The following is a 26,895-nucleotide window of genomic DNA, read 5'->3' as shown; positions in this document are numbered from 1 at the left end:
AATAAGAAATTTGATTTTTTACCTGTCCAGAGGCCACCTGGAGGCCTCCAGCACCTGAACCTGGAGGCCGATCCTAATTTTTTCTTCAAATATGTAAGTAATATATTAAAAGAAGGTTATGTTGTTTTATAAACTTACCTCTAACTGTTTTAATAAGAAATTTAAATTTTTTACCTGTCAAGAGGCCATCTGGAGCCCTGCAGCACCTGAACCTGGAAGCCGATTGTAATTTTTTCTTCAAATATTTAAATAATATATTATAAGAAGCTTATGTTGTTTATTAAACTTACCTCTAACTGTTTAAATTAGAAATTTTGATTTTTTACCTGTCCAGAGGCCACCTGGAGGCCTGCAGCACCTGAACCTGAAGGCTGATCCTAATTTTTTCTTCAAATATGTAAACAATATATTAAAAGAAGGTTATGTTGTTTTATAAAGTTACCTCTAACTGTTTTAATAAGAAATTTAGATTTTTTACCTGTCTAGAGGCCATCTGGAGGCCTGCAGCACCTGAACCTGGAGGCCGATCCTAATTTTTTTTTCAAATATGTAAATAATATAGTAAAAGAAGGTTATGTTGTTTTATAAACTTACCTCTAACTGTTTTAATAAGAAATTTAAATTTTTTACCTGTCCAGAGGCCATCTGGAGCCCTGCAGCACCTGAACCTGGAAGCCGATTGTAATTTTTTCTTCAAATATTTAAATAATATATTATAAGAAGCTTATGTTGTTTATTAAACTTACCTCTAACTGTTTAAATTAGAAATTTTGATTTTTTACCTGTCCAGAGGCCACCTGGAGGCCTGCAGCACCTGAACCTGAAGGCTGATCCTAATTTTTTCTTCAAATATGTAAACAATATATTAAAAGAAGGTTATGTTGTTTTATAAAGTTACCTCTAACTGTTTTAATAAGAAATTTAGATTTTTTACCTGTCTAGAGGCCATCTGGAGGCCTGCAGCACCTGAACCTGGAGGCCGATCCTAATTTTTTTTCAAATATGTAAATAATATAGTAAAAGAAGCTTATGTTGTTTTATAAACTTACCTCTAACTGTATAAATAAGAAATTTTGATTTTTTACCTGTCCAGAGGCCTCCAGCACCTGAACCTGGAGGCCAATTGTAATTTTTTCTTCAAATATGTAAATAATATATTAAAAGAAGGTTATGTTGTTTTATAAACTTACCTCTAACTGTCCAAATAAGAAATTTTGATTTTTTACCTGTCCAGAGGCCACCTGGAGGCCTCCAGCACCTGAACCTGGAGGCCGATTGTAATTTTTTCTTCAAATATGTAAATAATATATTAAAAGAAGGTTATGTTGTATTATAAACTTACCTCTAACTGTCCAAATAAGAAATTTTTTATTTGTTTACCTGTCCAGAGACCACCTGGAGGCCTGGAGCTCCGGAACCTGGAGGTCTATCCAAAAAATCTTAAAACTTCGTGAAATTCATCATATAAGAATGATTTTATCCCTAATAACCTACCCTCTCAGTCCAAAGATAAAGCCAGGGTGCCAGGTTTACGCAAATGTGTCAAAACTTCCCCCCCCCCTTATATGAATTAACGAAAGTCCTTTTCAGTATGTCCTCGAAACCAATTAATATCCGCTGGATTAGAACTGGTTCTCAGGCATACTGAAAAATCATGTGTTGAATCGTTTTACAGACAACTTAATACAGATATCCATACACCTTGACTTCAGAGTGGCTTTTGATATTTAGCTATTTCCTATCTCGTGTTTTCTTCTTTCAGACATTTTAATACATTTTTCAATCGATTAAGTTTAAGATAAATTTCTAGGAAATGTTCTACAATCATATCAATAAACTAACATCCTTTCCAATATAAATCCGGATTAATTTAATGTCCGCTGGATTAGAACTGCTTCTCAGCCATACTGAAAAATCATGTACAGCATCGTATAACAGACATTTTTCCACAAATATTAAAATAACTTAATTTGTTGTAACTATTTCTTGGTTATCTTGCGTTAATTCTTCTAGATATTTGATAAATACATATATTTTTTAAATCCAGTAGGTATAAGAAATATTTTACAATTTACAATCATATGATATATGAATTAATGAATATCTTTTATTTTATTATTTTTAACAATAACAATTTTAAAAACAAAACATAAAAAAAACTTTTATTGAGAAAAAATATAGGTAAGCAATAGGGTTGGCAATCCGTATCCGAATCCGCCCAATTTTGGAATCCGTTTTTTAATAGCGGATTCGGATTCTTCATTGATAGGCTAAAATTAGCGTCTTGAGTTTTTTTCTTTCAACTCCCACTTTTTGAAGGCAAAGATTATCATATCATTATACATAAAATCTTTTGAATTCTGGTTCGATTTTCGGAAGTGAATTATAGAGAACACCAAAAACATTAATTTTTAGGACATATGTAGCACTTAATTTTTTTTAAAAAAAGCCTTTCAAAATATTGCTAGAATCCGGAATCCGCAAAAATAAGAATCCGGAATCCTCGGGAATCCGCCATTTATTTGACGGATTCTTGTATGAATCCGAATCAGGTCCAAAAATTTGACGGATTGCCATCCCTAGTACGCAACATGGCAAAGGATAAAAAATTGGACATGCAAGATTATTTTTAAAACTGCTGGTCGATCAAAACTACATCATACGTACGATTATTACGTTCTTTGGCATTCGAATTGTGGCTTTGCAGATATCATAAAACGGGGGCAGGAGATAATAAACAATTTTTATAATAGCACAGGGGTGTATATTCTGCACAAGATTTTTTTTTTTTCCCCTGCTACAAATTTTTTTATTTTTCTTCCCCCCCTAGTTTTTTTCTCACCATGTAGGGGGAAAATGGAAAAATATTTTAAAAACTCTATATTTTATTATTTTATCCCTCCTACCACACATTTTTAAAAGTTTTTTTCACCAAGGAGGGGGGGAAATGGAAAAAATGTTTTCAGTTTTCTTAATTTTTTCATTTTTTTTCCCTCCAACCACTTATTTTTTATTTTTTTCCCCTCCCCCTGAGCAGGGGATCCCATGTAGAATATACACCCCTGTAATAGCAAAAATTACAAATTATCAACTAAAATTGAATCACACCATATTTGGTCACGTGTTGATGTTCTCAAAAACTAAGCAATGCATCAAAAGCATCTTCCATCTTGGCAAGATTTTCTTCACCAGAAGAATCATCCATAGACCCACTGACTCCACTCCATCTTACCCTACCATCATGCAATACACAACATCCACTTATTGGGTTTACAGAAACTTCTAGTAAAAAATATATTTTCAACTAGGTATAAAGATTTTCTATAATTAGGGTGTGTTGTGTACGTTTTGTTGATTTATGCATGTTTGAATCTATTAATTTCTAACTTTGCATTATGATTCCTTAAACTGTAAGGTACAGTTTAAACAGATTAGCAACACTATAATCGTTACCGTACGTAAATATGCTGATTTTAACTTTTTTGACAACTTTTTTTGGAAGAATATAATGCAACCATCTCGTAATCAATGATTAAATGTCACTTAGAATCCGAATTTCGTTACAAAACTTGGAATGACTAATCCTTTGAAAAAAAATGTAAAAATTAAGAGGACTGAAAGCCTTTTTTAAATTTTATTCTCCTCTTTGGTGAAAAAAAACTAAAAAATATGTGGAAGGGGGGATATGAATAAAATAGAGTTCTAAAATATTTTTCCCATTTTATCCCCTTCCTTGCTGAAAAAAACTAGGAGGGAGAAAAAATTAATCTTGTGCAGAATATACACCCCTGAGACCTTTTTACCTGCTTCCCAAATATTATCTTAGATTTATTTCGCTTGATAACTTAAAAAAATAAAAAAATATGTGGTTGGGGAGGAAAAAATGTAAGGACAAACCGACATTAACACTTGTATAGTGTCAGAACTGAATAATCAGAATATAAATGTATAAAGTTCAAAGCAAAATTGGAAGTAAATTTGTTGAAAAACGGCTTGATAAAGGATAATGTTTGTGGACATACTTACATTTTTAGGACTTTGTTAGAGTTGCTTCGCCTATTACATATACTTTGTTGTCCGAGGAATCAGTAAATCAAAAATCAGATCAATCGGATGATTAGATCATATAAAAACTACTAAAGGAATCACCATGCAAAGTTTGAAATCGATAGGACAATTCTAACATGCCTAAATTAACGAAAAAAGCTATCCGTTACGGACGGACCGACCCAAATTATAGAAAAGCTTTGCTTTTAAAAGAGGGGAAAAAAATAAATCTTGTGCAGAATATACACCCCTGTGACTTGACCTTATTCCAGCATTATATAATCGTATATAGTAAAATATTCTCTGCCCTCCTTTGTTGTACCTGTTCAGATATTTCTCCTCGTTCTTTCACATTTTATAATTCTAAAACATCTATTTATTAGCGTTCTAATACATTCAGCAATATCAACTTAAAAATATCAGCGTGTTCGCTCAGTCAATAAATATATGCTTAGAGAACGAAAGAAGCGCAACACTATGTCCCAATTTAGGTTCTGACACAAAAGTCAAAGCACCTTCGAACGCACTGTGGTAATAAGACATAGGCAACACGTGAAATAAAACTCATTGGCTAGCAGATGAGAATAGTTATTTCTTGCATCGTATTATAAACGGCTTTCCGCGGATATAGAATGTACAATTATAAGACTAAAACTAGTTTTTTTAGCCCCGTGGTGCCGAAGGCACCAGCTAAAAAACTAGTTTTAATCTTATGATTGTACATTTTTATATTCGTAGAAAGCTGGATATAATACGATGCTAGACATAGTTTTTTCGTATGGATGAGAACCGGTTCCTATCCACCGGATTCGAATGAATACGAGAAAAGTTATTACAATGAAGTCTTTACCCTTTAACGATAGCCTATGTTTATTCCCATAACGGCCCAAAATAACGAAACATTAAAAATTATCTTTTTCTCGCATCATTTCAAAAGCTGTACCTATTAAAAATCTTCTCAAATAATTCAGATCAAAATACATTTCAACTATTTGAAATATGTTAATTGGCCAAACAGAAATGAAATAGAGGCAGAGAATAATTGAACACAAGTATTACAACGTTAATTTGTAGCACAGCACAAATAAACTTGATTTTCAAAAAATTAAAAACCTTTTTTTAAAACAAAAATACATCTACCCAAATAAAAAGAAATATCTTCAACAAAAAATACTGGCTAAAATAAACTGCACTAGAGAAAATAGATTAACCAAACAGTTTCAGACGAATAAATATAAATTATAGAGTAGCTTACTCAAAGCGTAAAAATATTAAGGGGGGGGGGGGGGGGGGGGGAAGTTCTGACACATTTGCGTAAACGGTGAGTATAGGCTTTATCTTTGGACTGAGAGGATAGGTTATTAGGGATAAAATCATTCTTATATGATGAATTACCCCCAGATTTAAGATTTTTTGGATAGGACTCCAGGTTCCAGAGCTCCAGGCCTCCAGGTGGTCTCTGTACAGGTAAAATTGAAATTTTTTTTTTTTAAAGTTACAGGTCAACTTATAAAACAAAATATGCATCTTTTGTAATATTATTCACATATTTGCAGAAAAAATATGCATATTTTGTTTTATAAGTTAATTTTTAACTTTAAAATTTTTTTTTTCATTTTTACCTGTACAGAGACCACCTGGAGGCCTGGAGCTCCGGAACCTGGAGGCCTATCCAAAAAATCTTAAATCTGGAGGAAATTCATCATAAAGAATGATTTTATCCCTAATAACCTATCCTCTCAGTCCAAAGATAAAGCCTATACTCACCGTTTACGCAAATGTGTCAGAACTTCTCCCCCCCCCCCCCCTCCTTAATTGTAGACAAAACTATACAAATACGGCAAATTACTGCTTTACAGAAACCTTTGCAGAAAATTGACTTCGAATCCAATCCATTCAAACATATGAAGATGAAATAAAAATAAATCAGTCGATCATAAATAAAACAACTACACTTTATTACCAAGCTTCAAAAGAAGCTTATATTATTATTAATATCTGATTTGCTAAATACAATTAAATTAAAAAATGATTACATTGATACAAAGCAGAAAAAACTGGATTACTCGCTGACCAATAAGTCTCTCTGGGCAGAATTTATTTGAATATTAAGAGTGGTACACAGATGTTATGATTAAAACTAGAGGATAAAATACCATTATCAGAAGGAAAAAAGTGTGTTTACAAATATCATTACATTACAACATTTAATAATAAATTACAAACTAAAAATTTGACACAGGTTTCCGACGCTCTCGTTTTCTATTGAAAAATCCTCTAAATATTCTTTTTGACCGGGGGGAATTTCTTCCAGCTGGTGCAACCAGAACAAAAAAATTCACTGCACTAGAGAAAACTGGTAGCAGTTTATAGTTCAACGCCGGGATGGGCCGTGTCTCAGGCTTCGGTGAACTGGCGGACGGTCTAGCTCGTGCAAGCCGCCGACCAATTCGGCGAAGCCTACTCCCACTCCTAAAAGACATAGGCTCAGACATCCCAGTGGCGTTATATCGGCGGAAACAGCAAAATTTGCTGATTTTTGTGAGTGCGTTTTATGAGCGTTTGAGGGCGGCGGGGCAAGAAGCGGAACTACCGCCGTCAAAAACGGCGGCAGCCAGGCGCCCACACAACACTAACACACCACACGAGGTTTAAATTGTCATTTTGTAAATAACACTAATTGATTGGTATCGAATACTGGGGAATAACACCAGTACGCGAAAAGAGAGAGAGTTGGGAAGATTAACTTAGTGGAGAATAGATTTGTTAGCACAAGACGCGATTTCTTTTTTTCTTTTCACTGAATTCAAGATTTGTAATTTGTCTCAATATCCGGGTAATCGTGTTCGAGCTCTGAAATAGAAAAAAAAATTATTTCATATCTTTTGTTCCCTTTCAAACATTTTCTAAGTTCTATTTTTTACTACTGAACGACCGTTCAACAATGATCAATAAAAAAAAAATAAAGGATATACCAATATTATTATCCACAGCAAAACCTATTTAAAAACTTCAGTCCACTATCTAGTTTATCTAGACAAATCTTAATATTTTAACTTGGGAAAAAAAATACCTGGTTTAACTGTAAATTAGATAAGGTTGGCAACATCCATAGGCATCTCATCTATCTGTGTGTGATAATGTTGCTCAATATCGGCCATCATACGCTTGTCATCGTCTGTTACAAAGTTGATCGCAACTCCCTTCCTACCGAATCGACCGGATCTACCAATCCTGAAAATATGACAATTGATAGATAATCCATTTGAGTTCATAGAAACCAGTATCGAATATTTAATGTGCTTTGTTATGTCTTGAAAAACCCTCAAAGAATGTGTAAAATAATAGGACTTGGGTTAGTGAACAAAGATGTAAATATATAATCATGTAGCCAAAGACTAGTCTGAAGTGTTAGATAATGAGTCAGGGGTGTATATTCTACATGGGATCCCCGGCTCAGAGGGGGTGGGGGGGGGGGGGTGGGGAATAAAAAATTAGTGGTTGGAGGGAAAAAAAATGTAAAAATTAAGAAAAATGAAAACATTTTTTCCATTCCCCCCCCCCCCCCTCCTTGGTAAAAAAAACTAAAAGAATGTGTGGTAGGAGGGTTAAAATAAATAAAATATAGAGTTCTTTCAATATTTTTCCATTCACCCCCCCCCCCCCCCTCCTCTACTTAGTGCGAAAAAACTAGGGGGGGGGGGGGGGGGGGGGAATAAAGAAATTTGTAGCCGGGGAAAAAAAATAAATCTTGTGCAGAATATACACCCCTGTAATGAGTTCAACCTGTTTAATAGCAAAGATATTCTCTTAGCTATTTAATAAAATGTCAACTTTATCTTTAGAATAAACTTCAGCTTAAAACAACGTACAGTTGCTAACTCATACTTAATTAGGATAAAATAATATTCAATTGCACAGAAGTAGGCTAATTAAACACAACAAAAACTTGAATTTGCAAAGAGTGCAAAACTCTGAATCCGCAAAATATTCATTAAAAAATATCAACAGATTTCTATTAATGCATTATTTTGTACTCATAACAAAGGTCTTATTGTATAAGGGGGGGGGGGGGGGGGGGGGGCGTAATGACATTTAAACTTAAATCGTGAGCAAAATGGTCTAAATATTGAGCTAGACACTTGAAACTTGGTACATAAGCTAAAGTTTGTGTGTCATATATCAAATATAGGTTTTTTGAGTTTTGGTCCCAAACTTACTGAATCATCTTAAATAATGTCCTTATGAATTGACATACAGTATTTAAGGATAAAACTTAAGAAAAAACAATTAAAAGTGAGTTTATACATCAAATTACACCAAAATAGGCATAAAAATCCTATTTCTGCAGGGTTTTCTTACCAAACCTTCAAAAAAAAGAGGTTTTTTTTCATTTAGATGTAGTATCTATAGGACTAGGTACCAAGTTTCAAGTGTCTAGGTCAATATTTAGACAATCTTGCTCACGGTTTAAGTTTAAATGTCATTACGCCCCCCACCCCCACCCCCTTTAATGTATTCAACACATCTAAATAACTAGTTTAATGTTCATACAATTCCACCCGAACCCTAATCACTATCCTAGGTATTGACAAACTTTCTGCGGACAAGCATTGCACTTATTTTATAGAAGAAAAAATGCATTTTATACTTGAGTTGTGAAGCAGTGCAATCTCATTCTTGTGAATTATTTGCCAAGTTCAAGTTCAGGCAATGACCCATTAGCTTGTAAAAAGATTCTACTTCTGTATATATTTGTAATAGTATCGGCACCTCGGGGCTAAAAAACTAGTTTTAATCTTATGATTGTACATTTCTATATTCGTAGAAAGCTGGATATAATACGATGCTAGACATAGTTTTTTCGTATGGATAAGAACCGGTTCCTATTCACCGGATACGATTGAATACGAGAAAAATAAGTATCTTTTACACCTAACCTCATGGGTGTATATTCTGCACAAGATTCTGTTTTTTTTCCCCTGCAACAATTTTTTATTCCCTCCTAGTTATTAAAAGCGAAGCTTTTCTATAATTAGGGTCGGTCCGTCCGTCCGTCCGTAACGGATAGCTTTTTTCGTTAATTTAGACATGTTAGAATTGTCCTATCAATTTCAAATTTTGCATGGTGATTCCTTTAGTAGTTAGGTACGATTTAGAAAGCGTAGCAACTCTATAATCATTACCAAAATGTCCGTACGTCCATTTTAAACATGTTGATTTTTTTTACTTTTTTAAATAGTTTTTTTCGTTAATTTAGGCATGTTAGAATTGTCCTATCGATTTCAAATTTTGCATGGTGATTCCTTTAGTAGTTAGGTACGAGTTAGAAAGCGTAGCAACTCTATAATCATTACCAAAATGTCCGTACGTCCATTTTAAACATGTTGATTTTTTTTACATTTTTAGCAACAAATTTGTATGTGACCTAATTATCCGATTGGTCTGATTTTTGGTATACTGATTCCTGGGACAACAAAGTACAATATTATAAATGAAGCAACTCTATAATAAAGTCCTAAAAATGTAAGTATGTCCATAATCATTATCCTGTATCAAGAAGTTTTTCAACAAATTTACTTACAATTTTGCTTTGACCCTTATACATTCGCATTCCGATTATTCAGTTCTTACATTATACAAGTGTTAATGTCCGTTTGTCCAACCGTTTCAGAGCTTCGCTTTTATGGATGTTGTCATCCTTGTTTTCCTGCAAGGAAGGAAATAAAATGGAAAAATATTTTCAAAACTCTTTATTTCATTCATATTATCCCTCCCACATATTCTTTTAGTTTTTTTCATCAAAAAGGTGAGAAAAATGGAAAAAATGCTTCCAGTTCTCTTAATTTTTACATTTTTTTGAAGGAGCGCTATGTACAAAAGTTTCGTTGAATTAAAAAAAAATCTCAAACAAAAAAAAATCTCAAAGAAACTAAAAAAATCTACGTAAATTTTTGACAGGTTTTAAGACAAAGTAACACATTTTTTAGAGCAAATATATTTTTCCATAACCCAATAAAGAAAATTACACTTCTACAAGCGGTTTCAGACTTCCAATGGCAAATCTTGGTGTTGAGACTGCCAAAAATAAAATAGGGGAGAAAGAAATTCCATTGAAAAATTGAAAAGGACATTGACAAAGTTTAAGTGCACTGGGTCAAGTTTAAGAAGAAATTCTAATTTGTACTTTCATCAAATAGAAGAATATTGCCACAGCAAAAATTATGATTTTAGAGTTTGATTAGATTATATTACTAATATGCCAATTGAAAAGGATTGTCGTAAAGAATATAGATAAGTAGAAAAAGAGGGATAGAAAAAAGTTTCATCATTAAAAAAATAGTTTACATGAAAACTGATGCCTTCTAGCCCTACTGTAGCCAAAGTTAGTTAGAGTGAACAGACATACGAATGACAGGATACTTAAGTGTGGTATATTATTTAGGCTCGTTTAGACGATTTTTAAACTGAAAGATCAATGTCTAGCCAAAAGTTTAAGTATGAAAAAGTTTAACAGACAGAACAAAAAAGTGTAACACAGACAAACTTTTAGAGACCATAATAGGGACATAAAATGAAAAGCAGTTTTTTATTATTACTGGAATAAGTGAAAACTATTTGCCTTTTTTAAATGCATAAAAAATAAAGCACCTGTGGATGTAGTTTTCCCTGTTGCTGGGGAGGTCATAGTTGATGACCAGAGACACCTGCTGGACGTCAATACCACGGGCCAACAGGTCGGTAGTGATCAGCACACGGCTAGAGCCGGACCTGAACTCGCGCATAATAACATCACGCTCCTAAAAAAAATCAAGTTAAGTTCAATATGATTAAAATAGAAGTCTCCCAAATAAAAGCACATAATAACATAACTATCAAACATTCTAAAGATTGATATAAATGCCATTAAATAAAATTAACAAAAATTGCGAGAAATGCCCTAACCTCTCTATAAATTTAGTTTACAAACTAGCAATAAAACAAGTACTACTAGAATTACAATTAAAGGTTGAAACTAGACCCACAGATTAAGATTAATGAAAATAAACTTAACTACATGTCCGTTAAGTTTAAATTACAAGCAAATGAAAAAAAAGGATGTAATAAAAATAATCTTATGAATTTATATCCTAATTTCTGAAGTAAACTTAATTGCATGCAATATCAGAAAGAAAATGATTTTAAATAGAATACACATGAAACACTTAAAATGTTTATACACACACAGTTAGCTAATAAGAGTTTAACCTATATTCTGCATAATCTAACGAAAATGCAATATCTATTACAAAAGCTTAATTAATAATTTTCAAATAGAGCAAATACTAAAGCATGAAAGAAAGGTTTAACATTTGCAAATATTAATCTCTGTATATAAGTAAAACTTTTAAGGAATATAAATATATTTCCCTTAATAAATGCCTATCCGCAAGTTTTTAATTAGCCTTATATTGATTATCAATTAACATGGTAGACTTATACAGGGGAATTATAGATTATTTGTGAGCTTTTACGCTGAAGTAAGTAGTTGAAAGGTCATTTTTTCAGCTTTATAAACGTTTGCCATTTTATACAACAAAATATAACAAATTTTAATAATGTCACTTTTATGAATTAATGTTTGAATATCAAAGAAATTATTATTCCATTTACATTTTAATAATAACCCTTTCAATTGTCCTATTACAATTTTCCCATGTCCTAAATATCGACGCACGTGAGTGGCTTCACATGTGTGTAATACGTGTGCGGGTATGTAACGCGCACGCGCATAAGATAGGAGCAAGTGTTTCAGTTAGGCTTACACAAAATAGTAATAAATACTATGAAGTAGACAATGATAATTAGAACGTACATAGTAAATACCATTAAATTTGGCATTTGAACAATCTAGTTAATATTATATATTATGTCCTTGGGTAGAGGAAAATAAAAGTTACTCATAAAATAGAAATGAACGTATTTTACAAAATAGGTATATGTAAAAAATATGAATTTCCTTTTAGCAACAAGTACATATTTCATCTCAAAGTCGTTTTCATAACATTATTTCCTTAAACATACGTTAGTAGGCAAAAGAACTTAGAGCAGTAAAAGGACGAAAATGTAGAATTTAATTCGTCGAACCTCGAACCAGTCCATGCTCCTATTACCATACCTCGTATAAGAGAGGCTTTTTGTATTGTTTGGGTTAACAAAGGACAAATATAGAACCTCCCTACAACGAAAACAAAGTTGAAAAGATCTAAATTAGCTCCCATCATATTCAGGGAACTCATAGGATTAGACAATGGCATATCAAATGATGTAAATCCCCAATAATGATACACAAAACTTCTTTAGAATACATTTCGTGGTTGAAACGTTTGAAAACTCAAGCTTGTAATCCAACCAAAGGGGTAGTTTCACGAAATGCATTTGAACTTAATTTAGTGAACCGCATATTTTTTTGCTAGTTAATGAGTTTAACCATATTTATAAGGAATATATTTGAAAGAATTTAAATTTTCTACCACGTAGTTTTGCACCATATTCCAGCCCCCCCCCCCCCTCCCCCCCTGTATGCTGCTACTCTCAACTGGGATAAATAAATGTTGTGATCCTACCTTCTGGTCCATGTCTCCGTGCATAGCGGAGACAGTGAAGTCTCTGGCGTGCATCTTCTCGGTCAAGAAATCTACCTTCCTTCTGGTGTTGCAGAAGATAACAGACTGAAATAAAAAAGGTTATTAATTAATAAAAAAACTAAAAGACTACACATACAAGAACCATATTTTGGTTTTTAGTACTGGTAACTACCTAACAATTAGATTCTTTGATTTTAAAAATTGGAATTATTTTTAGAAAATCAATCTTTCAAAGCCATTCAAAATTTACTCTAATTAATAGTACTTAAAGCTTTTCTATCATAGTAAATCATCGTAATAGGGGTCTAAGGGAAAGGTCTTAAAACAGCAAATACTCAGGGTTTCATTGGGTTAACTGTCGTTTTCCGCAGCAAATATAAACCTTAACGACTAAAGTTTTTGGAGTTTTCAACTCAGCCGCACAAATTAAATCTATAACCAACCTGGGTAATAGTCAAAGTTTCATAAATATCACACAGAGTGTCCATCTTCCAGTCCTCCTTCTCAACATACACGTAGAACTGACGGATACCCTCGAGGGTAAGCTCGTCCTTGTTAACCAAGATCCTCTTGGGGTCTCTCATGAACTTTGTGGTCACCTCCATGACGTCAGCGGGCATGGTGGCAGACAAGAGGATGACCTAAGGATATATTCGGTTAATATGACTTAAGCTATTTTTAGGGGTGTATTATATTCTGTAAAATTGACCCTGCTTAATTGATTAAAATTGCGCCTATAGAAATGAAAAAAATGTTAATATACAGACGTACGGACCACGTATAATAATACAACTGCATTTCATCGTTTGGTGAAGGTGTTATAAACTTTACAGGGAATTAAGGTTACAAAAACAATAGATGATTATCCATACCTGAATCTTGGAGTCCAAATGTCTGAAGACATCATAGATCTGGTCCTTGAAACCACGGGACAACATCTCATCGGCCTCGTCCAGCACGAACATCTTGATTCCCTGGGTTCTTAGAACCTAAGAATAGAAAGTATAAATATTTTTCATGAATTGTGGTGGTATTGTGATATGACAAGATAAGTTTTCATTTAAATAAGCTTGATCTTATGGATTTTAAGAGACTAACTAGACAGCAAAACTAGAAAATAAATTAATATTACATTTGGCAACAAACATTTCAACATCCGATAAAAAAAAAGTAAGAATGCAACAATTTTATTCAGACCCTTGTGTAAACAAATAAGATAAAGGTTCGTTCATTTTCAACTTTAACCAATGACTAAAATACCTTTCTGGAGATCATGTCGTATACTCTGCCGGGTGTACCGACCACAATATGCTGTCCACCTTCCAGCTTGCGCATATCCTCTCTGACGCTGGTGCCTCCAATGCAGGCGTGGCAGTTGACGCCCATGTAGTCACCGAGGGCCATCACGACCTTCTGGATCTGCTGGGCCAACTCACGAGTAGGAGCAAGGATCAATGCCTAAAAAAACAGTAATAGTCCGTAATTAATAGCACAATATTAGTTTTATTGAATTTAAGTCAAAATTAATCTTATTAAAGTTCGTTTTAGGCTACGTATTTTTAAAAATCTGGTGTTAGAATTTAGAAATCACAATGCATACTTTTGTTCATTAATATGACATAAAAAAATCAATAAAACAACAAGCATGACAACTTGTGATAATTTCTCAATGTCATGTCTAAAGAGATAAGAATTAACAATTAAAGAATTATGATAAGCAGCTTTCAAATCTTAACAATCCTGCATGTACAAAACTAGAAATGTAAGAATTATTTGTATAACTATACAAAGGTTTGTTAAAAGCAAATTTGGTGCTATCAATATTTATAATAAAAATTAAGACTCTTCACTGGGGAATATTCTTCAGTAAAACATATTGAATTGTTTACCTGGCAATCCCTGGAGTTGATATCAATCTTCTCAAGGATAGAGATGGAGAAGGTTGCAGTCTTACCAGTTCCAGACTGGGCTTGAGCAATCACGTCATGTCCCTTAAGATAATTTATCTTTCAGTTTTTGCGGCTTTAAAATTAAACTAAAGCTATTCAAAGTATATTGAATTGAAGTAATTGATTGAGATTTTATTGATCTATACTTCATAAACTTACAGTGATTACCTAACCCTTTAAGAATTTGTATTATGAATATTTCCTGTGACAAGGTTAAAACTGACCTTAATACAGGGGGCGATAGCTCTCTGCTGAATGGCGGAAGGCTTCTCAAAACCATAACCGTAGATACCACGCAGCAACTCTTCGCGCAGGTTCATATCATCAAAATTGTCGCAAACCTAGAAAAATCAGTAGATATAATAAAAACCTATACTGTTCTGTTTTTATAAATCTATGCATATTATTTTCTGAACTTCTTATCAAATTTTCTTATAAAAGCCAAACAACAATACCTCATGCCAGTTTGTCTCAATGGTTCCATCCACATTCATTCCGGATGGCCCGTCATATCTATCTCCACCTCTGGACTCGTCCCGGGCCGGACGGTCCGCATTCCAATCGTCATTTCTAAATAAAACCAATTAGAGTAAGTAAAGGTATTAAAATTTTTTTTTTAGATTGTTCATAAAAGCCACAAGGTAAAAATACCTTTTAAAAGAGTAAACGTTTAATGTTTCTGTCAAATGCTCAAAAATAGATTACTAATTAAACATGTATTTAAAGATAATTACAAACTTAAATGTAATAAAATTTAGTGGGAGTGTTAAACGTACATTAGTTTTCATAAAATTCTTTTAATTTATTGCTTATAAGAAGTTTTAACTAAATATCAAAACACTTTTAAAAAAGTATTATTCTATTAATTTCATTAAAAAAAGGAACTATGAAGAGAACAGGTGTCTTCGACAATTGCTTAGGTATTTATTAATCTTCAAAACTAAAAATATAAGACTTAAATCAAAAAGTGTACATAATATATGTAGATCCTACTTTAATAAATGAAAATAAATACCAGCAAAAACTATAACAAAAACCAAATTGGCACAAAACCACCGGCCGGCCTCCGAAACTAGTATACATCTTTTAGCCCCCCAAAAAATTGCGAAAACATCGAGAATAATGAACTAATATGAAATTTTTATGCATATTACATATTGAATCATACATTTGATAAGCAATAGAAATAGAAGAGTAGAAGAATATTCTGAACCCTTTTTTCGTCAAATCTAAGAGAGAACATTCCTAGCAGACAAAAGTATTGTTTACTTTCGACTCAAGCTGATGTGGATTCTTAAAAAATGATAGACTCGCTATTCGATAGTGAGGCAAAATTATTTTTGTGAAAAATCATCCAAAAGCACATTAAAAATCTACAAAAATTAAACAAAATCATATGTTAATAACCCTCTTAAGATTTTATTTCATTTTTGTAAATTTTTTTATTCGATTTTGGAGGATTTTTCACAAAAATAATTTTGCCTCACCAGCGAGTTGCCAGCCTAACTTTTTTTTTAAGAATCCAACTTTGTTTCAAGCTTTCAAATTGTAAACGAAATTTTTGGGCAATTAATTCTGATTCCGCAAAGCTTTCTACTAAGAAAATATACTGTTAACAGCTGACTTTTATGTATGTATGAAATGAAAAAAAACATGCATTCGTAGGAAAATGTGTACATAATTTCAACCAATGAGATCCAATGTAAATTCCGATGCGATTCTCCTATTGGCTCAATCAGACATTCCCTCTCTTTCTTAGTACCTTTATTTGATAAGCGGAAATTTATAAATTAGTAAAGAAATAAAGAATTCTATATTATTAGCCAGGATGTAAAAGTACAAATTATTGAATTACATCATAAAATCAATGTTACAAAAATGACTTTACTTACGTGCTCATTATTGAGAAATGGTGAAAAAGTTCAGCAAGTAACGAAAGTAAACTCGTAAATGATTGCACAAGTTGAAGAAATAGCTAACAAAATTAGCTCAATAATTCACAAAATTAATAATTTTGATGAGTCACCCAAACGTCTAAGTTTGATAAATCACTTATTTTACGTATAAAATCTATACTTTTAGTGCTAAAATTGATTGTATACTGTAATCTTACACTTATTCTTTGATTTGGTGAAGATTTTGTTCACTTTTGAAGTAAAAATCACTTTAAAATTGTAAAAATATGTCAGAGCTTACCTAGAATCCATACTCTCAGCTCCAAGTTCCACCGAAAAAGGGAGGAACTAGTTCTCAGGCTGATCAAATATTACTCCGCACACCACCACGTGAAACTTTTAGGGTCGTAAAATAAGCCCTTTAACGCCCTAAAACTACAATTAAAAGCAAAATTAGTATTATTTAATCAAATTTAACCAATAAAATATACCTAAAATTGCAAAAAATGTTAAAATTTTAATAAAATTAAATTAGACTAGTCTTTATGAAATTGACAGCAGACAAGAATTTTTTCCATTTTAAAATGCCGCAACTCCTTTTATCTTCAAAAATTCCCGCAAATTCTATTATGGGCCAAAAAATGCATAAAAAGTCTAAAATATTAAAAGTTACACACAAAAATAATTGTTTTATAAAAGAATATTATTAATATACCATCAAAACAATGTTTTACTAGTAAAATAGGCCAGATAACCGTGAAAGAACAAATCTTGGAGCATACTCTAATTGGACGTTTTCACCCAAAAAAAAGTGTTTGAATATAAAAAGATGAGTTGGTAATATTTTTAATTAAATTTGTTGAGGCGTCAAACACACAATTTTGCTTAAAAATTATATTTTTATTGGATTATTCGAAAATGTCCTTGAAATTATTAATGCATGACGACCTTCGTATAATTTGCTTTTAATCAATGAAATTATCGAAAATCACGAAACCTTAAATTGGAGATTTAAGTGGCCAAAAAAAAATTATTTTTTAATTTTTGTTTTTTAGTACATACTATTATTTTTTACAAAGCTCAAAACTTTGATTGAGTAGTTTTTCTAATTTGTATTTTATAAACTTTTTTTTTATATAGGTATGTAAAATACAAATAAAAATTAAATGTTTATAAAAGCATGGCCACTTATTTCTAAACTTATTCGTCTGCTGTTTTGTCCTGCTACGTGTCAAAACAAAATAAACAATTCTATTATTTTATTTTAAATTAAATTGAAATAGGTTAATATAAGTTTATTAAGTAGTTTTAATTATTTTATATCTCTTATATTTTGTATTTTTTGCTATTTACTTTCTTTTTACAAATTGAAAAAAGAAATTTCTAATAAACATATGGTAATTTTAAAGTAAAACAATTTAGTCTGAATCTACCTATCTAATTTTGCTCATAATTTTAATTTATAAAAAATGTAAACATAAAAAGGATTATTTTGTATGACGAAATCCGTTTTTATGTCACTATACCTGTAAAAATTGAAGTGTTGGAACTGTAACGTTTTTGTTTTTAAACCTATTCTAATGTTTTTCAATTATTGTGCAGTTTGTCTCAAATTGCCATTTTGTTAAGATCTTTTACTTTACTTTATCTTTGATGTTAAGTTCTCTAGTTAAATACATTTTAATTGCATGACCTTTGTCTGGAAGTTCTAGCTGTGTCTGTTTACGGTAAGCATTCTCCCTTACTTTTAATTAGAAGGATTACTCGTTAGAAGTATCAGCATGCAGTACTTGTAATGGGGTGCTTTACTGTTGGGATTTAAATATACCCAACAGATTACAAGCACTTTAACAATAAGACCATAGTTTCTTTTAATTCCCTGACTGTTCAAATGATGATAATATCAATTGGAACAGGCATTCATTCTTATCAGCAGTAGGTACCTTTTTATCGTCTCTTGCATGTCGCCCTTAAATAAAAGTAATACTGCGGGTTATCATGTTAGTATGTTAGTGAGGAATTTGTAAATACAATAAGCACATCATAGGCGTCCAAGGGGGGGGGGGTAATGGGCCATTTGGCACCCCCAAAATTTTGTGAACAATACCCCACCCAAAAAAAAATTACCCCTACCTTGGGGGTGCCGTAGGCACCCCCAACGATTTTTTGGGGGGGGGGGGTATTTACCCCCCCAAACCCCAATATAGTCCAACCAGTTAAAACAGTTCTTAACCATGATAACAAAAAATTTAATAGTTTGATCATGTTTTATTTGCTTGGGCCTTTATAAGGGCTAAAACCATCCCGGGGATCTATGATGTAATTGTAAAGCACTGAAGATTCCATAAAATAGATACCTAACTAAATTAAATATTTCATTAAATAATGAAAAAGAATTTCTATAGGCGATTTCTTTTGGGAGGATGTCAGGGTGTCTCAAAACTAGTTATAAAACTTACCAGGACCTATAAGACGCTTCACTTTAAAGTATAATCATATTGGTTCATTGGTTAGTGAGTTAATTATTGTATTTTTATGTTCTAAAGAATGAGATACTACTATATATTTGAATAGTAGTGGCGCCCTTAGCATCTAAGAACTCGTGTTTTCTAAAGGGTAAAAAGGGAGGAGAAAAATAGCCTAAAACCACTCAAAGGATTGACCTATAATAGTGTGGAACCATCATGGGATCTATGTGAAGCTTTCCTAAAAAGGAGAACTCAGTATTAAAAGTAATGAAATCTGAAGCTATAGTCAAATAAACCTTACTTACTACTTTATGTTATAGGATAGTACTTATTAACTTAATAGATTAGGTAGGTGCTTTTTTTACATAATTAAATTACCCCCCCCAAATATTTTACCCCCGGGGTAAATTAGTTTGGGGGGGGGTAATTACCCCCCCCCAACAGACTTTAGGGGGGGTAATTACCCCCCCCCCAATCAAATTTTACCCCTGGGGTAAAAATTTTGGGGGGGGTAAAAAAAAATTTCGGAACGCTTCGCGCGCCATTTTACCCCCCACCCAAACACGAATTACCCCCCCCCCCTAAAATTCTTTACCCCCCCCCCATAAAAAAAGCTTGGACGCCCCTGAAGCACATTATTAAAAAATAATTTTTTGTTTTCATATGTAGAAATGTCAGACTAAAGTTAGGTTTGGTTCAAAAACATAGTTCATTGTTTCAACTGAAAACCTAACTCTTGCAAGATGGGTCCCTTGGATCGAGGACTGTACATCGTAGAGTCGGAGATATCGGTTCTCCTGACATCTATGACAAGGAGCAATCTTTGGAATAGCAGCAGTCTTCAGGATTCTAATACTGAAAATTTGATCAAGGTAAAGTGATTTATTCCCCAAAAGATAAAGAAAAGTAATTAACAACTTCATTTTGTTTAGTTATATTGAAAGACTAAATTTTTACAATCATGTTTATAAATAACACAGCATGCAATACAAACTTAAAATTTCGTGCTTGAAAAAGTATATAACAGTCTGTTTGTAGCATATAATGTACTGACTATGTTGATTTCTTTATGTAGATCTTTTTTAAGTTAATGTTTTTTTTGTAAATCCCAAATCCGCCAATTTTGAAAGAAGTTACATAAATTAATTTAGATGATTATCTTTTAATAACAGACAAGTAACGAGGGGCAAAACCTTAAAACATCAAGTACATATTTAAGTTTTCATTTTACCCTCCTTATTATTTAGGAATTCTTGGCTTTAAAGAAATCACTGAGCTCGGTGAAGACCTTCAGTGATCTTGACACTGTAGAGTTTCTTATGCCCTTCCTGGATGTTATTCGGTCAGAGGATGTGACTGGTCATGTGACAGGGCTGGCGCTGACCGCTGTACATAAATTCCTAGCATACGATATGATAGGTTAGTTATTCTTTTAATTTTAGTTATTATTTTAAGTAAAAAAATCCATTTTTATGAAGATTGATTATTTTTTCTCTTAAAATGGAGGAGGAAACATTAATGCATGTTAGTCAGCCTGACTGCTTAAAGATTATGTTGAAACCACTTGACCAAATAAGTTTCTTTTGTGAAAGGAAGCTTTATATTGATTCTGGTTAGATTTTTTAAATGTTAAAACTTAAGATAATGTATTAGCCAAGATATTAGGTATATTTTCAACTATTTATTGATAGAAATTAAATTGAAGGTGTAAGTTGACATCCTGCCACTTCCCGTTTATAAAAAAGGGGGAGCAAATACAATAAATTAAATCTTTTTAGATGTAGATAAGCCGAGTGTATGCAGTGCAGTTGAAAATCTAGCCGATGCTGTTACTCATGCCAGGTTTGTATTTTACATTTTGGCATATGTATATCAAGAAAAAAATTCAGAAAATCCCATTAAAGATAGTGTTTATAAACTAAGAATTTTTAGGCAAAAAAAAACAAGTAAATTAAAAGTTTATATCTTTATGTGGTTTCTCCAGATTTACTTTCTTTTCTTAAACAAATTCATGTAAACTTACAAAAATTCTCATTCCATTGCAAAAAACGCGATATTGGGTTTGTTTAAATGTCCATTTATTTAGCATTTTTCAAGAATGTCAAGCATGGGAAAATTTTTAGAATGTGGGAACCATTTATTTTGATTTAAATGGTACATATGATTTTCATTTAAATTCATTTTTTGGACCTGTGAGATAATTTTTTTAACGTGAGAACCATTTAATTTTCATTGAATTTCATTTTTTGGAAGTGTGGGAAAAAACGGGAGAAAAAATATGTTTTAGTATAAAGAAATGTTCTATCAGTTTCAAACCTTTTTCATTCGATAGATCATACTGACTTTGGAAAAACTGTCAGACCGATTTTTGAAATTCAATCTGTGAAAAAAGATATTCAAGTTTTAATTTTTTGTTTTGAAAATATTATTTTACATGTATTGACGCCATCTTGGATTATGATAATATTTTTTTGTTAGAAGATTTTTTTTCTAAAATATTTTTAAAAAATTAACTTTTTACAATAAAAAAATCTTTGAAATTAAATTGACCAATAATTCAAAGATTTTTTCTCTTTGATTTGGAAGATTTTTTATGATTTTTATTTTTAATGTCAAATAAAAACACAACAGTGAAAAAAATGAAAATTAAATAAAAAAATGTTTTATGATTTTATTCAAGAAATTATTTGCTAACATCACCTTTTTGTTGCAATAGAATGTTATTTAAGCAAACAAAATTTAGCATAAATGGATATTTAACTCCCTCGGTATTAAATGATGAGCTAACGCTCGATCATTTAATACCTTGGGATTTAAATATCCATTCCCATATAAACAACCCCTTAAATAGTGGATGTAAATATTCATTTATTTCCCTGGTATCTCATTTATATCCCTGGTATCTCATTTATATCCCTGGTATGATTTTAGAAGATTTTTAATTTTTTTTGGAAGATTTTATAATTTTTATTAATTACTAAAAGAAAGAAAAATTATACCAGGGAAATAAATGAAATTTAAAAACCAAAATTAAACCACATTTTACTAGCATAAAAATGAGTTTTTGTTTATATGAGAATGATATTCCTGTCCAGTTTTTTGTTTAGGAATGAATATTTCTTACCCTCGTGAATAAATGATGACCTATCGGTCCATCATTTATTCCCTCGGGTAAGAAATATTCATTCCTAAACAAAAAACTGGACAGGAATACCCCATTTATGCTAAATTTTGTTTGCTTAAATAACTCATTCCATTGCAAAAAACGCGATATTGGGTTTGTTTAAATGTTTATTTATTTAGCATTTTTCAAGAATGTCAAGCGTGGGAAAATTTTTAGAATGTGGGAACCATTTATTTTGATTTAAATGGTACATATGATTTTCATTTTAATTCATTTTTTGGACCTGTGAGAAAATTTTTTTAACGTGAGAACCATTTAATTTTCATTGAATTTCATTTTTTGGAAGTGTGGGAAAAAACGGGAGAAAAAATATGTTTTAGTATAAAGAAATGTTCTATCAGTTTCAAACCTTTTTCATTCGATAGATCATACTGACTTTGGAAAAACTGTCAGACCGATTTTTGAAATTCAATCTGTGAAAAAAGATATTCAAGTTTTAATTTTTTGTTTTGAAAATATTATTTTACATGTATTGACGCCATCTTGGATTTTTTTTTCTAAAATATTTTTAAAAAATTAACTTTTTACAATAAAAAAATCTTTGAACTTAAATTAACCAATAATTCAAAGATTTTTTCTCTTTGATTTGGAAGATTTTTTATGATTTTTATTTTTAATGTCAAATAAAAACACAACAGTGAAAAAATGAAATTTAAATGAAAAAACGTTTTATGATTTTATTCAAGAAATTATTTGCTAACATCACCTTTTTGTTGCAATAGAATGTTATTTAAGCAAACAAAATTTAGCATAAATGGATATTTAAATCCCAAGGTATTAAATGATTAACGCTCGATCATTTAATACCTTGGGATTTAAATATCCATTTATGCTAAATTTTGTTTGCTTAAATAACTCATTTACCAATTGCTTGAATGTGTACTTAAACATATATTTATGCTTTAGGTTTGTTGGTAGTGATTCCAGCTCCGACGAAGTTGTCCTAATGAAAATCCTAGAAGTTTTAAGAATTTTGATTTTAAGCAAAGTTGGACTTTTGCTAACCAATGAGAGCATTTGTGAAATTATGCAGTCTACGTTTAGGTAAAGTTTTGTTTTTATATATATTTTTAAAACTTTTGACCTAGGAATGGATTTATTATACACCAGATTTTCATACCTATACTCTTGTGAAACATGTAGCAGGCTAAAATAACGATACCCTCAGCTACCAATTTTACGCCATTCCCTCCCCTCATACTGGATGAAGGAACTAATTAATTAGTGATTTTTTTCCTGTCATTATATCATGGTAAATTCTATATCCATTGACTTATGGTAGAATTTGTCCATCCGACCTTATGACTGAAAACCAAGATTATGTAAAATCTAACAGCAAACTTTTACTTGTCTTTTGATTATGTATTTTTATTCATATTTATTATTTACGTATATAAAGTTTAATGTATTTATATTTTACAGAATTTGCTTTGAGCCACGTCTAAGTGAGTTGCTGCGAAAAACTGCACAGGTAAAATATTATAAAAACGGCTTTACCAGGCATGAAAAATACAAAACAAGAAATGAATTTTTTACAATTAATAACACAAATTATTTGCCCTCATTATGTTTTCATCGTATTTACAGTTAATTTTTCTTGAACTGATTTGTTTTTAGAATTGTTTGACCGACATGACACAGTTGTTATTTACTCGGCTGCCTAGTTTCACAGAAACTCAGCGACCTCTGCTTAGAAAATTAAAAATGAGATCAACAGCTGCTGATAAAGCTAAAAGAAAGGCTAAGGTAAATTTTTTAAAATCTTCTAAAATTAATGCCTTTTTTAAAGTTTAATGGATGAACTGAATTCCTATAAGATTATTTAAAACTAAATGTCAGTTACACTAATGTTTTATAACTAACTAGCGGCTTCGCCCCTAGCCTCTAGGGGCTTTGCCCCAAGAGGTAATTAAAGAAGAAGAAAAATAATTACCTCTGGAGATGCCCCCACAAATTTTAAATAATTAAAAAAAAATTGAGGAGGGATTTTTTCATTTTTGGGGGGGTTGGAGGTGTCACACCCCCCAAGAAAATAGCCTAAAACCACCACAGGACCAGTAGGTATATTCCAAAAAGAGTAGAATCCGATCGTTTCAGTGGTTACCGAGATCTTAAGGGACGGACAGACGGAAAGACAGACAGACAGACAGACGGACGGACAGACATCATTCTACTTTGTATTATAGTTAATGTTGTATTTGTAAGTAAAACTCTTTAAAAATTCGCTGTAATAGTTAAAGTTCTGTTAGATTGAGTTAAAGTTTTTACTGTTTAAATATTACTAGCGGTTTCGCCCCTAGCCTCTAGGGGCTTTGCCCCAAAAGATGACAACAAAAAAATTCAAAAAAAAAAAATTAGAAGAACTAAAGAAATCTTCTACAAAAGAAATTTTCTACAAAAGAAATCTTCTACAAAAGAATTCTTCTACAAAAGAATATTTCTACAAAAGAATTCCTCTACAAAAAAAAAAAAAAAAAAAAAAAAAAATGGGAGGTATTTTTTTTGTTTTGGGGGGGTTGGGGGTGTCCCACCCCCGAAGAAAATAGCTTAAAACCACCACAGGACCAATAGGTATATACCCTGAAGAGTAGAATCCAATCGGTTCAGCGGTTACCGAGATCTTAAGGGACAGACAGACGGACAGACATCAAGCTACTTTGTATTATAGACTAGCGGCTACGCCCCTAGAAGCCTCTAGGGGCACTGCACTGGTAGGAGAAGGAAAAGTCGACCTCCTCCTATTTTAAATTTGAGTTTCCATAGAGTTAGGTATAAAAATTATTTTTTTTTCGAAAAATAGTTTAAAACCTTCCCAGGACCTATAAGAAGCTTCACTGTAAAGGAGAACAATATCGGTTCAGCGGTTAGCGAGATCCTTCGGGACAGACAAAAAACGCTTACTACTTTATATAATAGGATATGATTATTATTACTTAGACTCGTACCAAAATGTCGGTTTCTCCAAGTGCTAGAAAGCAAGAACAAGAAACTACAGCTAATTCCACTACTCTTGCTGCTAGTAACAGGTTGGACATTGTTATTTTTAAGAATAAAACTATGTGTTACTAATATTTACGGCAAAAGAAATCCATGAAACTAACATTATTTACAGTGATGCATCCAAGACTCCCAAAACTCCGACTACACCAGTTCCACCAGTTTCTGTTGGAGGAGAAATGTTGGCGAGATCTCCTATTGGTAGTGTAGCAGATTTATCAAGTAAGTTACCTCTCAAAAGAACTATTGGCTTTATTGCATTAAGTTGCCTTCACACATAGTTCCCCCTCCCCCATTATTTTTTTTTTTAATATTTGGAAAATTAGGGGAGGTAGTTTTTTATTATGCCTTGCCCCGGCCCTACGAGTCTTATGTCTGTGGTGCCCTACTCCTGCGGGGCTCCCAGTACCGAATGTAACCTAAAGTAGTAAACAAACAAACGATCCCTCCACCCTCATATTTTTAATATATTTTAAAATTACCTATGGGGTTTCTTTGTGTGAAAGCGCAATTTTCATATTTTAAACTTACTAAATGATATTTATTTTAGTTGTATCAGATTCAGAAACAGCCTCTGTGGACACAGAAACAACAGACGCTGCAAACAACCAACAAAATCCACCAGACGCTAACGGCAACACCAATGAGCTGGAGAAAAAACCTGATGACCAATCAGAAGCGAGTATGGGCAATCAAGATATTACAGCAACCAATGAGAAACGTCCAAATGATCTCAGCATCCAGGTTACATCGCCTGAGGGAACTATACGACCACACCAAGGAACACCAGCGATCTACCAGGACAAAGAAAGTGGAGAGGTGGAGGAAGAAGAGGCGAAGCCATCAGGTGAGGAGCAACAGGCTGCTGGTGGTCAAGTGAAGGCTGCAGAATCCAAGCTGGATCTTGCCTCAAGCCCTGAGTTGGAGGATAAACAGTTTACCAATGAAGCGGGTAACTGTTTTTCATTACAAATTTTTTTTAACTTTTAGTTCCTTTTTAGATCTACTAGCTGCTTCGTCCCTAGTATCTAGGGAAATTAGAGGGATATTAAAGTGCGGAAAAATAGCTTAAACCTTGCAACAACTTTTCTATAAAAACAAAACAGCCTAAAACCACCCTGGGACCTATAAGAAGCTTCACTTTAAAGGAGAACCATATTGGTTTAGCGGTCAGCGAGATCCTTCCTACAGACACAAAAAGCTTACATGCCATTTAAAACATTTTTATTGATAGATAAATTGGTATAAAAGTACCTATAAATTTAAATTTATGCTTTTATTAGGTGTAACATTTCAATCCAGTTCTGATATGGTCGATGCTAATGGCAGTTTCATACCTTATGGTTTACCAGCAGTTTCGGAGTTTCTCAGGTATAGTTTTAACTTCTATTTCATTATTCAATTGAAAATCAAAACCAAGTACCTATAAATATTTTATAATTTTGCTTTTAGATTTCTAGCTGCTCTGATAAATCAGTATGACCAAGAAAATTCCGAACGTCATGTTCAAGTAGGCCTCAGCCTTATCACTTGCGCTTTAGAGGTAATGAAATTATTCACCGATTTGGATTGGTTTTAATCAACAAGAAGATAATAACACAAAACAGTATTTATCTACTGTATTGCAGAAAATTAGCCTAAAACCCTTGCCGAGACATAGATCTTAAAAAATAGCCTAAAACCATCCCGGGACATAGTAAACATTTTTTAAAATCAGTAATTTAATCG

At 32.3% G+C, this 26,895-nt stretch overlaps 2 protein-coding genes across 5 annotated transcripts in view; one reads left to right on the top strand and one right to left on the bottom strand.

The window, feature by feature from the left end:
* Positions 1–5,988: 5,988 nt before the first annotated feature.
* On the bottom strand, positions 5,989–16,958 carry LOC145334538 (eukaryotic initiation factor 4A-I-like). 2 transcript variants are annotated; one of them, XM_080180003.1, is made up of 11 exons: positions 16,820–16,958; positions 15,079–15,193; positions 14,848–14,964; positions 14,564–14,665; positions 13,935–14,132; positions 13,547–13,663; positions 13,118–13,315; positions 12,654–12,758; positions 10,699–10,847; positions 7,121–7,281; positions 5,989–6,900 (listed from the first exon to the last, which is right to left on the bottom strand). In XM_080180003.1, exons 1-10 carry the CDS (start codon positions 16,828–16,830, stop codon positions 7,137–7,139), a joined length of 1,257 nt encoding a protein of 418 aa, XP_080036129.1. In that variant the 5' UTR covers positions 16,831–16,958; the 3' UTR covers positions 5,989–6,900; positions 7,121–7,136. The 2 variants fall into 2 exon arrangements, with proteins under 2 accessions (XP_080036129.1, XP_080036137.1); XM_080180011.1 differs by having other exon boundaries at positions 16,516–16,871.
* A 2,642-nt stretch (positions 16,959–19,600) lies between these two features.
* Positions 19,601–26,895, top strand: part of garz (Sec7 domain-containing protein garz) — a 32,246-nt gene continuing 24,951 nt past the window's right edge. For 2 of the 3 annotated variants that reach the window (XR_013884850.1, XM_080179980.1), the window contains exons 1-11: positions 19,601–19,858; positions 20,234–20,405; positions 20,765–20,828; positions 23,077–23,214; positions 23,593–23,641; positions 23,788–23,916; positions 25,108–25,196; positions 25,283–25,389; positions 25,718–26,119; positions 26,451–26,538; positions 26,620–26,710. Coding sequence is in view for 2 of the 3 variants with exons in the window: in XM_080179980.1 (XP_080036106.1) it covers positions 19,730–19,858; positions 20,234–20,405; positions 20,765–20,828; positions 23,077–23,214; positions 23,593–23,641; positions 23,788–23,916; positions 25,108–25,196; positions 25,283–25,389; positions 25,718–26,119; positions 26,451–26,538; positions 26,620–26,710 (1,458 nt within the window). In the remaining variant the exon portion in view is untranslated. The remainder of the gene's footprint in view (positions 19,859–20,233; positions 20,406–20,764; positions 20,829–23,076; positions 23,215–23,592; positions 23,642–23,787; positions 23,917–25,107; positions 25,197–25,282; positions 25,390–25,717; positions 26,120–26,450; positions 26,539–26,619; positions 26,711–26,895) is intronic. The other variant, XM_080179991.1, reaches the window with a different exon arrangement.

This window comes from Acartia tonsa, chromosome 2, assembly GCF_053477335.1.
Source record: "Acartia tonsa isolate MP-2025a chromosome 2, ASM5347733v1, whole genome shotgun sequence".
Classification (NCBI taxonomy): Eukaryota; Metazoa; Arthropoda; class Copepoda; order Calanoida; family Acartiidae; genus Acartia; species Acartia tonsa.
The sequence above is the reverse complement of the archived record's forward strand: the minus strand, read 5'-3'. Positions and strand labels throughout refer to the sequence as shown.